This window comes from Oncorhynchus kisutch, linkage group LG3 (genome assembly GCF_002021735.2).
Source record: "Oncorhynchus kisutch isolate 150728-3 linkage group LG3, Okis_V2, whole genome shotgun sequence".
NCBI lineage: Eukaryota > Metazoa > Chordata > Actinopteri > Salmoniformes > Salmonidae > Oncorhynchus > Oncorhynchus kisutch.
Genome location: NC_034176.2, coordinates 62,943,842 through 62,959,952, shown reverse-complemented (window position 1 = coordinate 62,959,952; position 16,111 = coordinate 62,943,842). Strand labels below are relative to the sequence as shown.

General features: G+C 46.3%; 1 protein-coding gene across 2 annotated transcripts in view; it reads left to right on the top strand.

The window, feature by feature from the left end:
* The window catches only part of LOC109874495 (CD276 antigen-like), a 77,432-nt gene that overhangs the window by 28,430 nt on the left and 32,891 nt on the right, over positions 1-16,111 (top strand). For both annotated transcript variants that reach the window (XM_031810326.1, XM_031810321.1), the window contains exon 4: positions 2,871-3,167. In XM_031810326.1, the coding sequence (XP_031666186.1) occupies positions 2,871-3,167 (297 nt within the window). The remainder of the gene's footprint in view (positions 1-2,870; positions 3,168-16,111) is intronic.

Here is a 16,111-nt window from a genome sequence, read left to right as displayed (position 1 = left end):
ATCCTCTCACTGTCAACTGCGTTTATTTTCAGCAAACTTAACATGTGTAAATATTTGTATGAACATAACAAGATTCAACAACTGAGACATAAACTGAACAAGTTCCACAGACATGTGACAAACAGAAATTGAATAATGTGTCCCTGAACAAAGGGGGGTCAAAATCAAAAGTTATAGTCAGTATCTGGTGTGGCCACCAGCTGCATTAAGTACTGCAGTGCATCTCCTCCTCATGGACGGCACCAGATTTGCCAGCTCTTGCTGTGAGATGTCACCTCACTCTTCCACCAAGGCACCTGCAAGTTCCCGAACATTTCTGGGGGAGAATGGCCCTAGCCCTCACCCTCCGATCCAACATGTCCCAGACGTGCTCAATGGAATTGGCCATGGCCATGACAGAACACTGACATTCCTGTCTTGCAGGAAATCACACACAGAATGAGCAGTATGGCTGGTGGCATTGTCATGCTGGAGGGTCATGTCAGGATGAGTCTGCAGGAGGGTACCACATGAGGGAGGAGGATGTCTTCCCTGTAATGCACAGTGTTGAAATTGCCTGCAATGACAACAAGCTCAGTCCAAGGATGCTGTGACACAACGCCCCAGACCGTGACGGACCCTCCACCTCCAAATCGATCCCGCTCCAGAGTACAGGCCTCGTTGTAACGCTCATTCCTTTGAAGATAAACGCAAATCCGACCATCACCCATGGTGAGACAAAACCGTGACTCATCAGTGAAGAGCACTTTTTGCCAGTCCTGTCTGGTCCAGCGATGGTGGGTTTGTGCCCATAGGTGACGTTGTTGCCGTTGATGTCTGGTGAGAACCTGCCTTACAACAGGCCTACAAGCCCTCAGTCTAGCCTCTCTCAGCCTATTGCGGACAGTCTGGGCACTGATGGAGGGATTATGTGTTCCTGGTGTAACTCGGGCAGTTGTTGTTGCCATCCTGTGCCTGTCCCGCAGGTGTGATGTTCGGAAGTACCTATCCTATGCAGGTGTTGTTACACGTGGTTTGCCACTGCGAGGACGACCAGCTGTCCGTCCTGTCTCCCTGTAGCACTGTTTTAGGCATCTTACAGTACGGACATTGCAATTTATTGCCCTGGACACATCTGCAGTCCTCATGCCTCCTTGCAGCATGCCTAAGGCACGTTCACGCAGATGAGCAGGGACCCTGGGCATCTTTATTTAGTGTTTTTCAGAGTCAGTAGAAAGTCCTCTTTAGTGTCCTAAGTTTTCATAACTGTGACCTTAATTGTCTACCGTCTGTAAGCTGTTAGTGTCTTAACGACTGTTCCACCGGTGCATGTCCATTAATTGTTTATGGTTCATTGACCAAGCATGGGAAACAGTGTCTAAACCCTTTACAATGAAGATCTGTGAAGTTTGAAAAAAAAGGGACTTTTGTTTTTTTGCTGAGTTTACGTTACAGAAGACTGAATTATAACAAAACCGTTTGACATAGAAACACCGGATTTTCGTTTGAATTTTTTAATTTTTTATTCCTGTTTATCAATTATTGAATTATTAAATAATTCCATCCATTCCAGCCACTAGAGGGCAATTTGATCACACATCACAGGCCCTTCTTTGGTAATCATGTGAGACCTTTAGGATCGATGCCTAACACAACACAGAAATTGGTCATGAAACACTTCCGTCAGGGATGCACGATAACATGATTGGTCGATACTTCCAGATTGTGGTCCTCTGGTTGTGGTCAATCACTGGCTTTGATTATTAGTTCCTGCCAAGATTGATTGTTACTAACAGCTCGGTGATGAAGGTGGTTGTTCCATCAGAGGACCATCATCACAACTGATTGCACTTTTATTTATAATGATTCTTCATGGCTTCACACACAGTGTTGGTGAACTCCTCCCTCCCTCACCACTAATTTCCATGTTTTGTTGTTAAATCGGTCCTTTCCTCTAAGCAGTGTTAACGTTCAACCGGTTTCCTTTTGGCTGGCTAGTCTGGGTAGAGAAAAGATAAACAATGACACAGTAGCTCAAACAGTGACAAATTGTCCCCTTGTCATGCATTCGATTCATAGATGTATTATTTTTAGCTGGCATTTACAGTCAACATCATAGAGCTCCCTTCCCACAGTGCTCTGAGAAAATGATGGGTCTCTGTGGAAATCTGCCTGTCAGTCAAATGGATAGCCAGGGAGGTTAGTGGCAGGCTGACATTCCGTCTTAGTGCTGAGAGAGAGAGAGCGAGAGAGTCCACTTTTCAAAAGGCAACTCGCATGAAGTTATTTAATCTCCTTCTTCTCCCTCCCTGTCCTCCCCATTGTTTGCTGTGTTATGATTGGCTCAGGGAATACAGCCTCCTCTCTCTGCCCGCCACCTCTCTGGTTGTGTTTTAGCTCAGGGGATTGGAGAGCCGTGAATTCATTCCAGGCTGAGGATTCACCCTCCTCACCTCCTCACCGCACGCCCCCTCCTGCCAAACCCCTGAACAGAGCACAGTAGTCCCAGATTCTCGGAGCTGTGCCTATTTCCCCCAGGCCCGCCATCCGGGCCGGGCCAGGCTGTGGTGGTTGCGTTGCATTGTGAGGCGGCTTGGCTCAGAGCCGTGGCTCTCTTCAGGGAGGAGATGGAGGAGGACAGAAGGGAGCACCAGGATATGCTGCAAATGATGTCTCTGGGATCTTAAGCTCAATGTTATGCTAAGCTCCCTAAATGTAATTAACAATTTAATGGGAATCATGTCAAACAGTTCCCTGGGTGTCCCTCACTGGTGATAATCTGGCTAAAACTCTGTATGTCTCTGCCCCCCCCCCCCTACTCCAAGCTTCTGGCGACTTGGCTTAAAACTCTGTGTGTGTCTGTTCTTGTCCCCTCTCCTATCCCCCCTCAGCCCCCTACTCCAAGCCTCTGGTGACCCTGGAGCCGGACTCCAACCTGCGGCCGGGTGACGAGGTGGCGCTGACCTGCGTGGCGTACGGTGGCTACCCTGAGGCTGACGTACTGTGGCAGGACGGGGGCGGGCACAACCTGACAGACAACGTCACCACCTCTCTGGTGGCCAATGAGGAGGGGCTGTTCAGCATGCTCAGTGTCCTGACTGTCACCCTGGAGCCCAATAGCACTTACAGCTGCAGACTGACCAACCCATTATTGGGCGAGGACGGCCACGCCTCCGTCACCATCACAGGTGTGTGTGTTAGTGTGTCTATGTGTATCTGTGTGTCTGTGTGTCCCATTGCTGTCTGTCTTCCCCTAACAAAGGCCCTAGCCTACTTTCTGGAAAGTAAACCAGCTAACATTCAGAGACTTCCCACAGGGTTTTAATGTTGCCAGTTCAGGATAATCTTGTTTTCAGTCACACAGGAGCACAGCTGCCTATTAAAGTCTTGTATGCATTTGTAAATCAATCCGTCAGTCAAATGTTATGCCTTGAATTTTCAGCTAGCTGTTCAGAGCGCCACAGAACTGAAGGGAAATAATGAAATGTTCAATTATGCTCCAATAAGCCTAACCATCAGTTTCCACACATCGTTAAATCACATCAGTGGGTAATTATTTCCCAGATGATTCCTATGAAACAAAAATAACTACTCATCTGACATTTGGTAATGCTAGAAGGTGATAAAGGATATACAATAATATTAGAGCTAAATGGAAGTAATGGTGGTGCAGCAGCTGTACAGCCTACAGAGCAGACTCCCAGCTCTAGCCTGTCTCTCAGCTGAAGCTACAGCCAATGTCTGCCAACCAGGAAGTGGATCAATATGTTTACATTGCTCTTTTGGGGTGAGTGGTGTATTCTCTTCCTGGACTGTGTGAGTGGTGGCTTTGTGTGGTGGCCCTGGGATCTTCTCTGTCCCATCCCCAGTCCCTGTCCCCAGGCTGCCTTACTGGTGTACGTAATGTTTAGCGTTTGGAGTGTTTAGTGTGTGTCTGACCAGCCAAGGCTGGCTCTCTAATGGGAGCAGTGCTGTGTGAAATGGCTCATAAATAAGAAGAGGTGGCCGGGACCTGCTCTCTGGACTGGAGCAGAGCTGGGGAGGGGGAGGTCACCCTACGCCCAGGTCAGGGAGTGTGTGTGTCGTGTGTGTTTGTCTGTGTGCTGTGTGTGTCAGGTCAGTAAGTGCCGCTCCGCTGGGCTGGGAAATGACTGCTGTTTCCGTGCTGCTGGGGCCGGCAGGGCCCTGAGCCTGATGGCCTATTCCACAGCTCCACACTCTACAGTCATGACAAGGCCTCCGGGGTATTACAATGTTGCTAAATCCACAGTAGGAAGAGACATGACATGAAGAAGTCATAAAGTCAACAACAAACAAGTCAACAACTATGGCCGTTAAGACCATAGTATGATTACTGTTTACATGTTGCAGTAGACTTTCGAAAAATGGAACTACTGGAGACTATTGCATCTTGTAGTTTTAGTAAAGGACATAGATATGCATAGATATGCTCTCTCTGTTAAGAGAGAACGTAAGGCTGATTAGGTGTCTGTCTAAGGCATTCTAGACGTTGCCTCAGGCGGTGAACTGTTTCAGATCATAGAGTTATTTCAGTGGTCCAGATCTATAGAGGTGATGGGGAAGATAGAGGTGAATCCTGACAGAGGAGAGGAGGAAATGGACATAGGAGCGATGATCTGAAGCAGTATGAAAGGACTGAGAACTAGGTATGGTTGTGATCTTCGTCAGTCGGTGTGTCAAGGAAGAGTTCCTCTCAGACTGAGCAGTTGTTCCTCATCCAACCCGAAACCCAGCAGAGCACCTGTTCTGTTAGACTAGTGGAAAGCCTTTGTTCTCCACAGAGAGGCAGTTTGTGTCGAGCGCAGAAACCTGCTGATAACGAAAAGTGATCTGTTCAGCTCAGTGGAAAGGAAGGAATTACCCACGCTCTGAAGCTGTCCTAGAGAAAAACCAGGCAAGGCTACGGAGAATAACACAGCCAACCTATGAAAGGGAATAGACCAGCCAAGAAGAAAGAGAGACAGAGGGATGAGAGAGAGAAAGGATGGAACAAACCCAGAGACAAAGCTGCAAAGCTTTTGATTAAAGCCATGGAGTGGCCAGGATCTGAGCGCTCTGGGGCTAGTTGGAGAATATTCATTTATCTCACTCTAACCAGCACAGCTTGATGATGGCCTAACTTGTTAGTAAACAAGTGGCAGATTTATTTTTGGTGTGCCGGTATACAAGGGGCTTGTTTGATATGAAAATGTATTTGCATTTGTTTACAACAGCTGCTGTATGCTTAACAACTTCTGTAATTAATTTTGACCTAGCAGAACTGTTCTAAGTGTGTGCTGAGCAGAGTTTATATAGTAAATATACTGGATAATCACAGCACTGCACCCACCACACACCAGACTGAGAATCCTATTATAGGGAGGGGTGAAATCTCCTTAAGATTCCAAATGGACTATTCCCCACCCAATAGGAGAGAGAGAGGTAGGGAGGGAGGGAGGGAGAACAAGCACATGAACATTTCACACTTTCCTCAATCTCTGATTGAAAAATTACAATAGTAATACAACTCTCCCCTGGGAAAAGAAATAGTTTGACAAGGTTAATTTGGAGACAATGAACCTCTAACTGTACGGAACAGTGTGTGGGGTGCGTGTGAAGCCATGTGTTGAGACGGTATGGGTTAAGAAGTTATGCTTGTGAACCACACCATCATCATTAGCACCACTGTCAATAGTAGTACCTCCCCCATGACATAACACCTGCCTGGCTAAATACTGCATACACAATACTGCCATTTACAACTGAACTATCTCGGTGCAGGTTAGAAGAGGTCATGTCCCGCTTGAGCCCTGACTGACCGTATCATGTGTTGGTTCAACAGCTGTTGGGAGAGAGACCACAATGTGTGTTGGTAGTAGGATATTGATGGATGTAGCAGCAGGATACAGTAGGATCCAACTTGGAACAGACACAAAGAGATGCCTGGCATCCAGCGTCCATGGACGAGACAAGAGGCAGCAGCTGCAGCAGTCCTTGTATGAACCCAGGCAGGCTGGCAGGCTGCCTCCCTCCTCAGCCTCCTCTCTGCCTCGTCAGCCTCCTCTCCCTCATCTCCCTCCTCAGCCTCCTCTCCCTCCTCTGCCTCCCCAGCCTGCTCGGCTATACTACCATCCTCCTGGCTGAAAGCAGCATAGGCAGTTTGAGCAGCTCAGTCTAAGACAGACTAAATCCCACCTCTGCTCCCCCTCCCTGCCCACCCTCTCTGCCACTTTGCTATCCTCAAAAAAGAATAATGCCCTTTGAGCTTTATGGACATGCTGTCTGACTATTATCATTTTTAGCGCCGCTGGCAGAACGCAGAGCTTTAGATATGTATCCCTACTGTGGGAGCTGAGAGATGGCAATATAGCTGTGGTGGCGGTGGGGGGTTTAGGCCTGTCACTGCCCAAGCCCTCTGTCTCTGCTCAGCGGATGAGAGCACCATTGTCTCTCCGCAGCTCCCAGCAGCAGGATAAGATCGAGATAGAGAGGGGGAGTGAGGTTTGGGCTGATGACAGAGAGGGAGATGGAGACGAGAGCAGAGCGTGTTTGCTAAGCTCTGAGCCGTGGTACCAGGGCCTGACAGGCAGGCAGGGAGATGGAGTCACTGACAGGGAGGGAGGGAGGGGACAAACACTCTCACTTGACTTTTTCCCCCTACTAGCTCTGACTGCTGATAGCTACTTTATTGAGAAGAAACTGACTTACTATGACTGAGATATGTGGTTATCCCACCTAGCTATCTTAAGATGAATGCACTTACTCCAAGTTGCTCTGCATAGGAACGTCTGCTAAATGACTAAAATGTAAATGTATTGTAAATGGGTGAAGGGAGGGAGACCGAGGGAGAGAGGGAGATCGCCCAAGCTGTGCTGCTGAGCTCGTCCAATCTGCTTTGCTCTGCTCTCCAGAGGATTGGCCAGCTCCATCAACTTCATGGGAGGCCTCATCCCCTGCTCCGAAAGAACCAACTCTCCACCAGAATTACAGTACAATACTCTCTCGCTCTCCATGTTTCTCTCTCTCAGCCTCTCTCTCTATCGCTCCCTCCCCCACTGTTTCGCTCTCTCTGGCTCTCCATGTTTGTCTCTCTCATAGCCTCTCCCTCTCTCTCAGCCTCTCTCTCTCTGTTTCTCTCTCCCGTTTTCTCTCTCTCCCTGTTTCTCTCTCTTCCTCTTTCTCAAACACACACTTTACACCTCGCTCCCTTTCACACTCACATCCATGCCTCAATAGCTCCATGCACACTCCAACATGACTCTTAATAGGCAGAAGAGACAGTGTCACACAGGTGCTAATGGGCAGTCCTAGCACAGCCTTTCCATTTGCAGCAGACAGCATAAAGGTTTGCTGTGTTTTTCCTTCATTACGTTTGTGCTAGCCTCTTCCCTTTTCCCTGACTGTGTTATTACCTGTTCTGGGTGCTTGTTCCTGACATATGTTGCCGTCTAAATTGGTACCTGCCAGTGCCCTGCTTGCCAAGCTTACACAAGCCTAAAAAAACAAGTAAGCAAACGAAAGCAAGCTAAAAACAAAACACTGTATTACTCCTTGTTCTCGACTCAACTTTTTTACAGGGCTAATTTAAATGCAATTAACGAAGCCTTTGGAACATGAGGAAAACAGCAGTATGAATGAATCCGTTGTCAGCAGAGCAGCGAGGGGAACACTGTATTAATTACTGTCCAAACGCACAGACGGGTCTCTCTCTCTCTCTCTCTCTCTACCTCTCTCCCCCTCTCTATCTATCTTTACCTCCCTCCCTCCCTGAATACACACTATCTTATCACGACCCCCTAGCGCAACAACAACCAAATAGAGAGATGGAGTAATGGAGGGAGCAGTCTAAAACAAATTCAGGTAGTCTTTGTAAGCATATTATTTCCTCTCAGGATTATGAACAAGGGGCCACTTGCTCCTGTCACTGCCATGTTGAGTTGTTAAGTTGTTTGAATGTTTTCCTCCCTCCCTTGCCTTCAACATGGGGACCTTTTATCCCTGTATTATGGCTTCACAGTATTATTTGGCATGCTCTCAGTCTTGTCGTTTGCAGCTCTGAGGGATTGTTGGGTTGAATGAGGGATTAGGGCCGGGCCAGTTCCTGCTCACTGCATTGCTCTTGTAGCATCTCAACAATCACAGAGATAAAATGAGCTCCCTCTCATTGTGTTGAGGATTTATGCCTTCCTGTTCCTGTTTCTGTTCACTGTTGTCGTCTTCACTGTCTCCTTTTGGCATAAAAGGTCTTTGCGATGGCTGAATGTCAAAATGTATTTTATGTCTGCAGTTGAAAATACAATGTTGGAGCGTTGCGGCTGTGAGTGGCTGTCTGGTATTCTGTGTGTGTGTGTGGGTTTGGACCTGCTGTGTGGTCCTGTCCTGTCCTCCCCCTCACCACAGGGGAGCCATCACCAGTACATGACTCTATAAGTGTCCACGGCCCCAGTCCCAGGCCACCATGGCATGACATTGGGCACGTCTCCTCTCCTCTCCTCTCCTCTCCTCTCCTCTCCTCTCCTCTCCTCTCCTCTCCTCTCCTCTCCTCTCCTCTCCTCTCCTCTCCTCTCCTCTCCTCTCCTCTCCTCTCCTCTCCTCTCCTCTCCTCTCCTCTCCTCTCCTCTCCTCTCCTCTCCACACTGTGGAGTACTGTGACATCTTTATGCCTGCCCAGAGCCTGAAGGGAACCTGTCTCTTTACGCCCTGTACTCCTCTCCTGCTTTCTTTCTTCTTCAAGACAGATTATATTTATGGCTGCAGTAAAAGGGCAAAAGTCCTATTTTGTCATTGATCAGGCTCATTTTTTATTTTCCCTCCCAGAGTCACAGTGAGGGGGGACTGACTATCAGTGGGGTTGAGCCAAGGGGCCTGCAGTGTACATTTCACACAGTTGCTGTTTTATCCTGTAAGAGGGATTGGTTTCTGGAGGCCTGGCGTCAGCCTCTGCTTTACGATTTCAAATCATATTAGGTGCAGCCTTTTGAGAGACATTGGGCAGAGAGTAGCCCAGAGAAAACGGTTGGGCATACCTTCAAAGGCTTGGTCGTTTAATTATTCATATCCATTTATTTTATGCTTAAACTCTACACCAGATACGACCATGCATTGTTGTCCCACAAAATATGTTTTGCAACCTCCGTAAATCGCTTTGTTCTGGTGCCTTGAAACAGTCCAAATCAATGGCCACCCATACACAAAGAGTATTGTCTAGCGTTGTAATGTCTTTTGAATTAGGAGGCGCTGAGAGACTTGGGCCCGTTCCTGAAAAAGGTAGCTCACCTCACTGATAGCTCTAGAGACCAGTAATTGATTACAAAGTGTGAAATGAATGAAAGTTAAGCATGGAGCTAGTGTGTCCGTCTCCCTGTAGAGGTGTGTTACTGGCCCAGGACTTTTCTTACTTCCCTCCCTGCAGCATGGACTTAAACCACTCAAAAGAGTTTGTTTACTGTCTGTAAATGTGACTGAAATGACTCAAGTAGACTCAACATTTAGTACTGCAGTCATCTGCCTTCATCTGCAGGGACATTGTCATCACAGCCCTTTAACTCTCGAAACCAAATATTATGGTCCTACATTTGTGATGAAAGCATTGATTAGAACATGGCAGCCATCTTTGACATAGCCAAATGTGACCGGTGTGGAAAGAGGGAAGCTGTGAGGGCTAGGATCGCCTTCAGGTCACATTAACATCTCCTTCCTGCTGGTCTGGCTGGTCCTCTTTAGCCATGCCTGCCTTTGTCTCTGACTCCCTCCCCAAACCCACGCCTCTAAACGCCTGCATGACAACCTGCACCTCATTACAGAGAAACTGTCCACAGGGAAATGACGACTTATACTGCCTGTCATATCTATAATGTATCTGTCTGCCTACTTCCAGCCATTTACTGTACTGCTGGGGGATGAGCAGCAAAGCTGTAGTCTACTGCGGTAGTGAAGGTTTCTGATGCCGTTGTTAGTGTCATTGTCGCCTCCAATGGCTCTGTTACTTCTGTGGTTATTTGGGGCCTCAACCGTGTACGGTAGACGTTATCAAATAAGATGCAATTCCATTATGTTTGCCTTAAAAACATTACCGCGGGCATCCGTAGCAGAAATGGCTTTGAGAGAAATATCAAGATAAAATTAAAGCGATTCTAGCGAAATGATATTGAAATCCATAATAAGATAGATAGTTTAATATCTTTGGTAACGAAAAATAACCAACCCAAGGCTTAAAGATTAATGCAACTTCATTTGAATGCTCCAGCATGATCCTACATTAGACACAGAGAGCATGACAATTTCCGGATAGACTTTCCAGAGCAACCAGTATATATCTGAGCCCTATGCCAACTGAGCTAAATGCTAACCAAGTCAAGGCCTCTGCGCTTTAGCCATAGGCTGTGCCTTCTGTTAGACTCCTGGCTGGCCTGCTGGCTGGCTGGCTGGCTATAGAGATAGGGATGAGATAAATGACTGGTAGTGATTAGTTACACCTCTGCTAAATTACTTCTAGGTAAAGACTGAGGCCCTCTGTCCATTATATCACAGCACATGGAAGCACATACAACATTATGGCCACATATACTGAGTATACCAAACATTAGGAACGCCTTCCTAATATTGAGTTGTATCCCCCCCTTTGCCCTCAGAAAAGCCTCCATTTCGGGGCATGGACTCTACAAGGTGTCGAAAGCGTTCCACAGGGATGCTGGCCCATGTTGATACCCAATGCTTCCCACAGTTGTGTCAAGTAAGCTGAATGTCCTTTGGGTAGAGGACCATTCTTGATACACACAGGAAAAGAGCAGTGTTGCAGTTCTTGACACAAACCGGTGCACCTGACACCTACTACCATACTCCGTTCAAAGACACTTCAATCTTTTGTCTTGCCCGTTCACCCTCTGAATGGCACACATACACAATCCATGTTTAAGGCTAAAAATCCTTCTTTAACCTGTCTCCTCCCTGATTGAAGTGGATTTAACAAGTGACATCAATAAGGGATCAAAGCTTTCACCTGGATTCACCTGGTAAGTATCTATCATGGAAAGAGCAGGTGTTCTTAATGTTTTGTACACTCAGTGTGGTCTTGGTGAAGGTCCTGGCTGCAGTGGTGATACACTTCTTCCTTCAGGAGACAAATGTATCATATCATGCGTCTGCAACCATGATGTTGCCTGAGACTGTGATAGTTATAGTATGGCTGTGCTATACTAACTTGGAAATGTTTCCATTTCCTTTTGATTCAAAATGACTTGAGGGGTATGGTCAGGGGGGCCACTTTGGTTTTAGAAGTGGGGGAAGGGACATAACCTGGCGGGGGATCTGGGGTCCTCCCACAGAAATTTTTGGTGCATCTAAAGCTCATTTCCTGCATTTTTACACAAGCTAGGTAAGAGATCATTATTAAATATGTTTAAATGATTAATAAGCCTGAACTAGATCAAAGTTAATTCAATAATACATATTGTGTTCCACCTTTAACCAATAGCCTAACAAAACTAAGACTTTTGATTGTCTTTATTAAGACATCCACTATATCAAATTTCAGCCAGACCGACCAGCCAGCCCAGCCAGCCAGCCCAGCCAGCCCAGCCAGCCCGAGTTGCCTGCACGCCCGACACCACCAGTCTAGTCAATAACTCAACTCTCTCCCAACACAATTTCCTTCCCAGTTCCCACCTTTATTTTTTTTAATTCCCAAGGGAAAGGTTTGGAGTCAACAAAAAAAACACATACTGTACACCTCAAATATACATTAACACACAGAAACCGCAAATCATCCATATAATTAATATCATGGGCCTAATGGTACTGTAAAGCTCTTTTTACTTGCAAACAATATAGCTGGGTCCCCCCGTCCTGTCCCTAGGGGTCTACGGCCCTGCAGCACCCCAAACCAACACACCCCACTCAGCTTTTGGATATTAGTGAAACATTAATTGATTGGTTTTGTGTGTGTTACGTAAAAGGCCAGAATGACAACTCACAGGACGGCAGACCCTGAGGGCCAGGACTGAGCAACCCAGTAGCTAAGGATTGCCTAAATAAGTATCTCCCCAGACGTGGGCATGTTTTCAATACAGACTCCTTTAGTCATATTGTATTCCATATAAGGCATCCCGACCTTATGAAAGTTGCCCAGTATACCTTTAATCTTGTAATAAATCAAATCTGGTGATAGATAACTTGACATCGTGGGAGGATAACCAACCTTCCAATGAATTTCTTAGCAGCTATACATGTTTTATAGACACTCTTATCCAGAGCGACTTACAGTAAGTAGCAAGTGAATACATGTTCATACTTGTTTTCTTTCTCCTCTGTACTGGTTCCCCATGGGAATCAAATCCACAACCCTGACGTTGCACGTACCATGCTCTACCAACTGAGCCACACAGCTTCGTTACACAGTTTCTCCAGATATTAGTCACCAGTATCAACATTTACAAGCAAACAAAAACAGGAGTGAAGGGAGAATCTGTAGACAGGCTGAAATAAAAGTACATACCAGAAATTAGCCAGCCTTCACATGACAAACACATAGGCAAATCTGTCCCTTTTTGTGTTTTACACCTCCAGCAGAGGAATTACATTTATGAGTGCATGGTATTCAGTTTACCTTGCCAGCTACATCAGTACACTAAAGTGTAGCCAGTTTCTACTCTGCTTGCTTTTACAACTCGATGAAACAGCACAACACATACACACTGAACTATGCTCAACTCTCCCGTGCTGGTCCAGCCAGCCAGCCTTCCAGAAGCTTTACTTTCACACAGCCTGTTAGCCCACTCTGTGGTGTCCACGGTCCAAAATTCAGAATGAAGGGGGGACATGACCCCCCCATCCCCAGTGAAAGTTGCGCCCCTGGGTATGGTAATAGATCATACTTGTATATTTTGTAGTTAATGCAACAGTAAGGAGCAGTGTGCTATTTATATAGCTAATGAAGGATTTGGAGGGCATGTGTTTAAGATGGAACATTGCATAAGACACAGTTAATTTCTATTTAGAGAAGTGCAGAGGGAGAGAGAGAGAGAGAGAACAAAAACACCTCCCAGTGGCTTCAAAGGCCTGGGGCCCTGATTCCCAGAAGCCGTACAGTAGCCTAATGATCAGACACTGTGGTAATGGTGCTGAAAAATAGCAGTAACACACTATTTAAGATTAGCCCACACATTGTAAGCCTCAGCAATATGATTGGTTGTTATGGCCCTGAAAAACATTTCAGAACAGCATCAGTCTGAACAGTTAGGTTAGGATTACTCCTTTTATTGGCATACTTATCACCATGAATGAATCAAAAATTCACCATTATGGTCATAATATAATGGTCAATGGGATTATGTGTTGAGCAGATTTCACATTGTCATATTTCCATATGCTACTAATGTCTGTTCTCGAATGAAAGTATTGGTTCTTGTTCAGTATGACAGAGAAAAAGGCCTCATTAAGGCTCGCACACATCGCACCATATGTTGATCTGGTGTTCATCTGCCAATCGTTTGGCACGCTGTGTTTTAGAGACCACCCGCTGGTGGACGGCTGACTGACGACATTTTTACACGATTTAAACCAGGGTAGTCTCATGGCATACAGTCTTAAAGTTGAAATGTTGGAGAGTGTTAAAATACATTTAGCTTGACGTTGGTATTCATACTGTGGTCTCTTCTAATGCAGCAGCCAGGAGCATCATGCTCTTTAAGTGAAGGGTGACGGAAGAAGTGAGTGTAGTAATGCTCTGAGTGGAAGTGGAGGTTACAGAACTCCTCCACCTTACTCTGCCATCTCAGTGGAGCGGAGGCTCCAGTAAGTCACATCCACAGCCAAACTGCATGTCAATTGCCAAGCAGTTCAAGTCTCTCTCCCTCTCCCTCTCTCTCTCTCTCTCTCTCTCTCTCTCTCTCTCTCTCTCTCTCTCTCTCTCTCTCTCTCTCTCTCTTTCCTCTCTCTCCTCTCTCTCTCTCTCTCTCTCTCTTCCCTCTCCCTCTCCCTCTCTCTCTCTCTCTCTCTCTCCTCTCTCTCTCTCTCTCTCTCTCTCTCTCTCTCTCCCTCTCTCTCTCTCTCTCTTCTCTCTCTCTCTCTCTCTCTCTCTCCTCTCTCTCTCTCTCTCTCTCTCTCTCTCTCTCTTTTCCTCTCTCCCTCTCTCTCTCACTCTCTCTTCCCTCTCCCTCTCCCTCTCTCTCTCTCTCTCCCTCTCTCTCTCTCTCTCTTCCCCTCTCTCTCTCTCTCTCTCTCTCTCTCTCTCTCTCTCTCTCTCTCTCTCTTTTCCTCTCTCCCTCTCTCTCTCTCTCTCTCTCTTCCCCTCTCCCTCTCCCTCTCCCTCTCTCTCTCTCTCTCTCTCTCTCTCTTCCCCTCTCACTCTCTCTCATACACGTATACAAATTGAATTTAAGTACATTTGACAAACTAAGGCTTCTGTTATCTACCTTTTTTGGACCTTATGTCCCTGTCAGCTCAGGAAAACATCCATATTATCACCACCCACCCAAAAATCTGTATTTAAGACTAGGAAATTAGTCATGCAGTAGAAGAAGTCACCAATTAGCATGTTTTACTCCAAAGCATTGCTTTGCATTTCTATGGAAACAAGAAACAACCGATTGCACCACTATGTTTGGGTTCAAATCATTCTTATTAAGACTGTTTTTATTGTGAATGTGAGAATAAGTAGCTGTTTCCTAAAGATGTGCAGCTGTGTGGTTGGTGGAGACAGTTCTGGCCTGATACAGAGGCAGTGGCAGGGTCGTAGCCAGCTACTCCCGAGTGCTCTGAGAATATTCATCTCTTCAGTAACCACCAAAGACTGCAGCAGAGCAAAATGAGAAATGTTGTTTTATAATGAGAGCCTTAGGCAAAGATATACAGAGGCATGTCTTTTTAAGAAATCCTGTCATTATATATTCTCCTAGTGATACTGCAGAGAGGAGAAGGCATACTAAAGAACAAACTCACTCAACTGAGGGTTTAGGATGGATGCAAGAACATCTTTAATGTTGTGGGTGTCTACAAATGTTGATATTGCTGAGTGGCGGGGGGGTAAACACATCAACCTTTCATGCTATACTATATCAGGTAGTGGAGTCTGTGATGATGATGATATTCTCTGGGGTGTCAACTCTGTCGTGTGTTAACTCTCACACCTTTAAATAGATCCTGGTAAAGAACTTGCATGCCCGAAGAGCCAATCAGAGTGGCTTTTGGTAGTGTTTATTCCCGCGAAACATTGAGGCTATAGGGTTAGGAGTAGGGCTGTACTTGACAGTAGCCATTCAAATGGTGCCTCTCTCTCTCCTGCCTCCTCTTCCTCTCTGCAGTGCGGCCTTGTCTATTTGCTCTCAGCCTATCCACTCATCTCAGACACGATCAGCCCGGCAGATTGTCGGCAGAGGTGCTGATAGCTGTCACTAGCGATTCCCTCCTACACATCTTCCGCCCTCTTGTAGTCAGACCCTTGTTTGAAAAACAAATTAAAAATGTAGAGAACAAGACTTGTTAAACTGATTATTGCAACCTAAAGTTTGCCCCAGCTGTTACGGCCGAAGGAGGCACGAAATGGAAGTGGTGAGAAATCAATAGTCCACCATGCCTCTTCCGACATCTTAATGCCAGTCTCTCCTGAGAGGAGGGCATGCTGAAGTGATGGAGTCTCTGTCAGCTGCAGGAGATGTCAGAGGAGTTTTTAATGGAGGTCTCGGCAGAGCTGACAAGCAGTGAGGAGCTGTTTTTATTGTACCTTTATTTAGCTAGGCAAGCCAGTTCAGAACAAATTCTTATTTACAATGACAGCCTAGGAACAGTGGGTTAACTGCCTTGTTCAGGGGCAGAACGACATATATATATTTTTTTACCTTGGCAGCTCGGGGATTCGGTCTAGCAACCTTTCGGTTACTGACCCAACGCTCTAACCGCTAGGCTGCCTGTGAGGAGCTAGGGCTGGTCGAGCCAGTTCTTCTCATACTAGGCTAGTGTTTGTCAACTCCACCGCCACACATTCACTCCCTCCCTCAGTCTGGAACATGCTTAGGATGCCAATATGCTTCATTAGCCATCCTACTGGGTATATAGTCTGATTCTGGTACACGGTAAATGATAAAATCATGTTAACCTTGCTGGAATGAGATTTTAAATCACCCCACTGAATTTACCT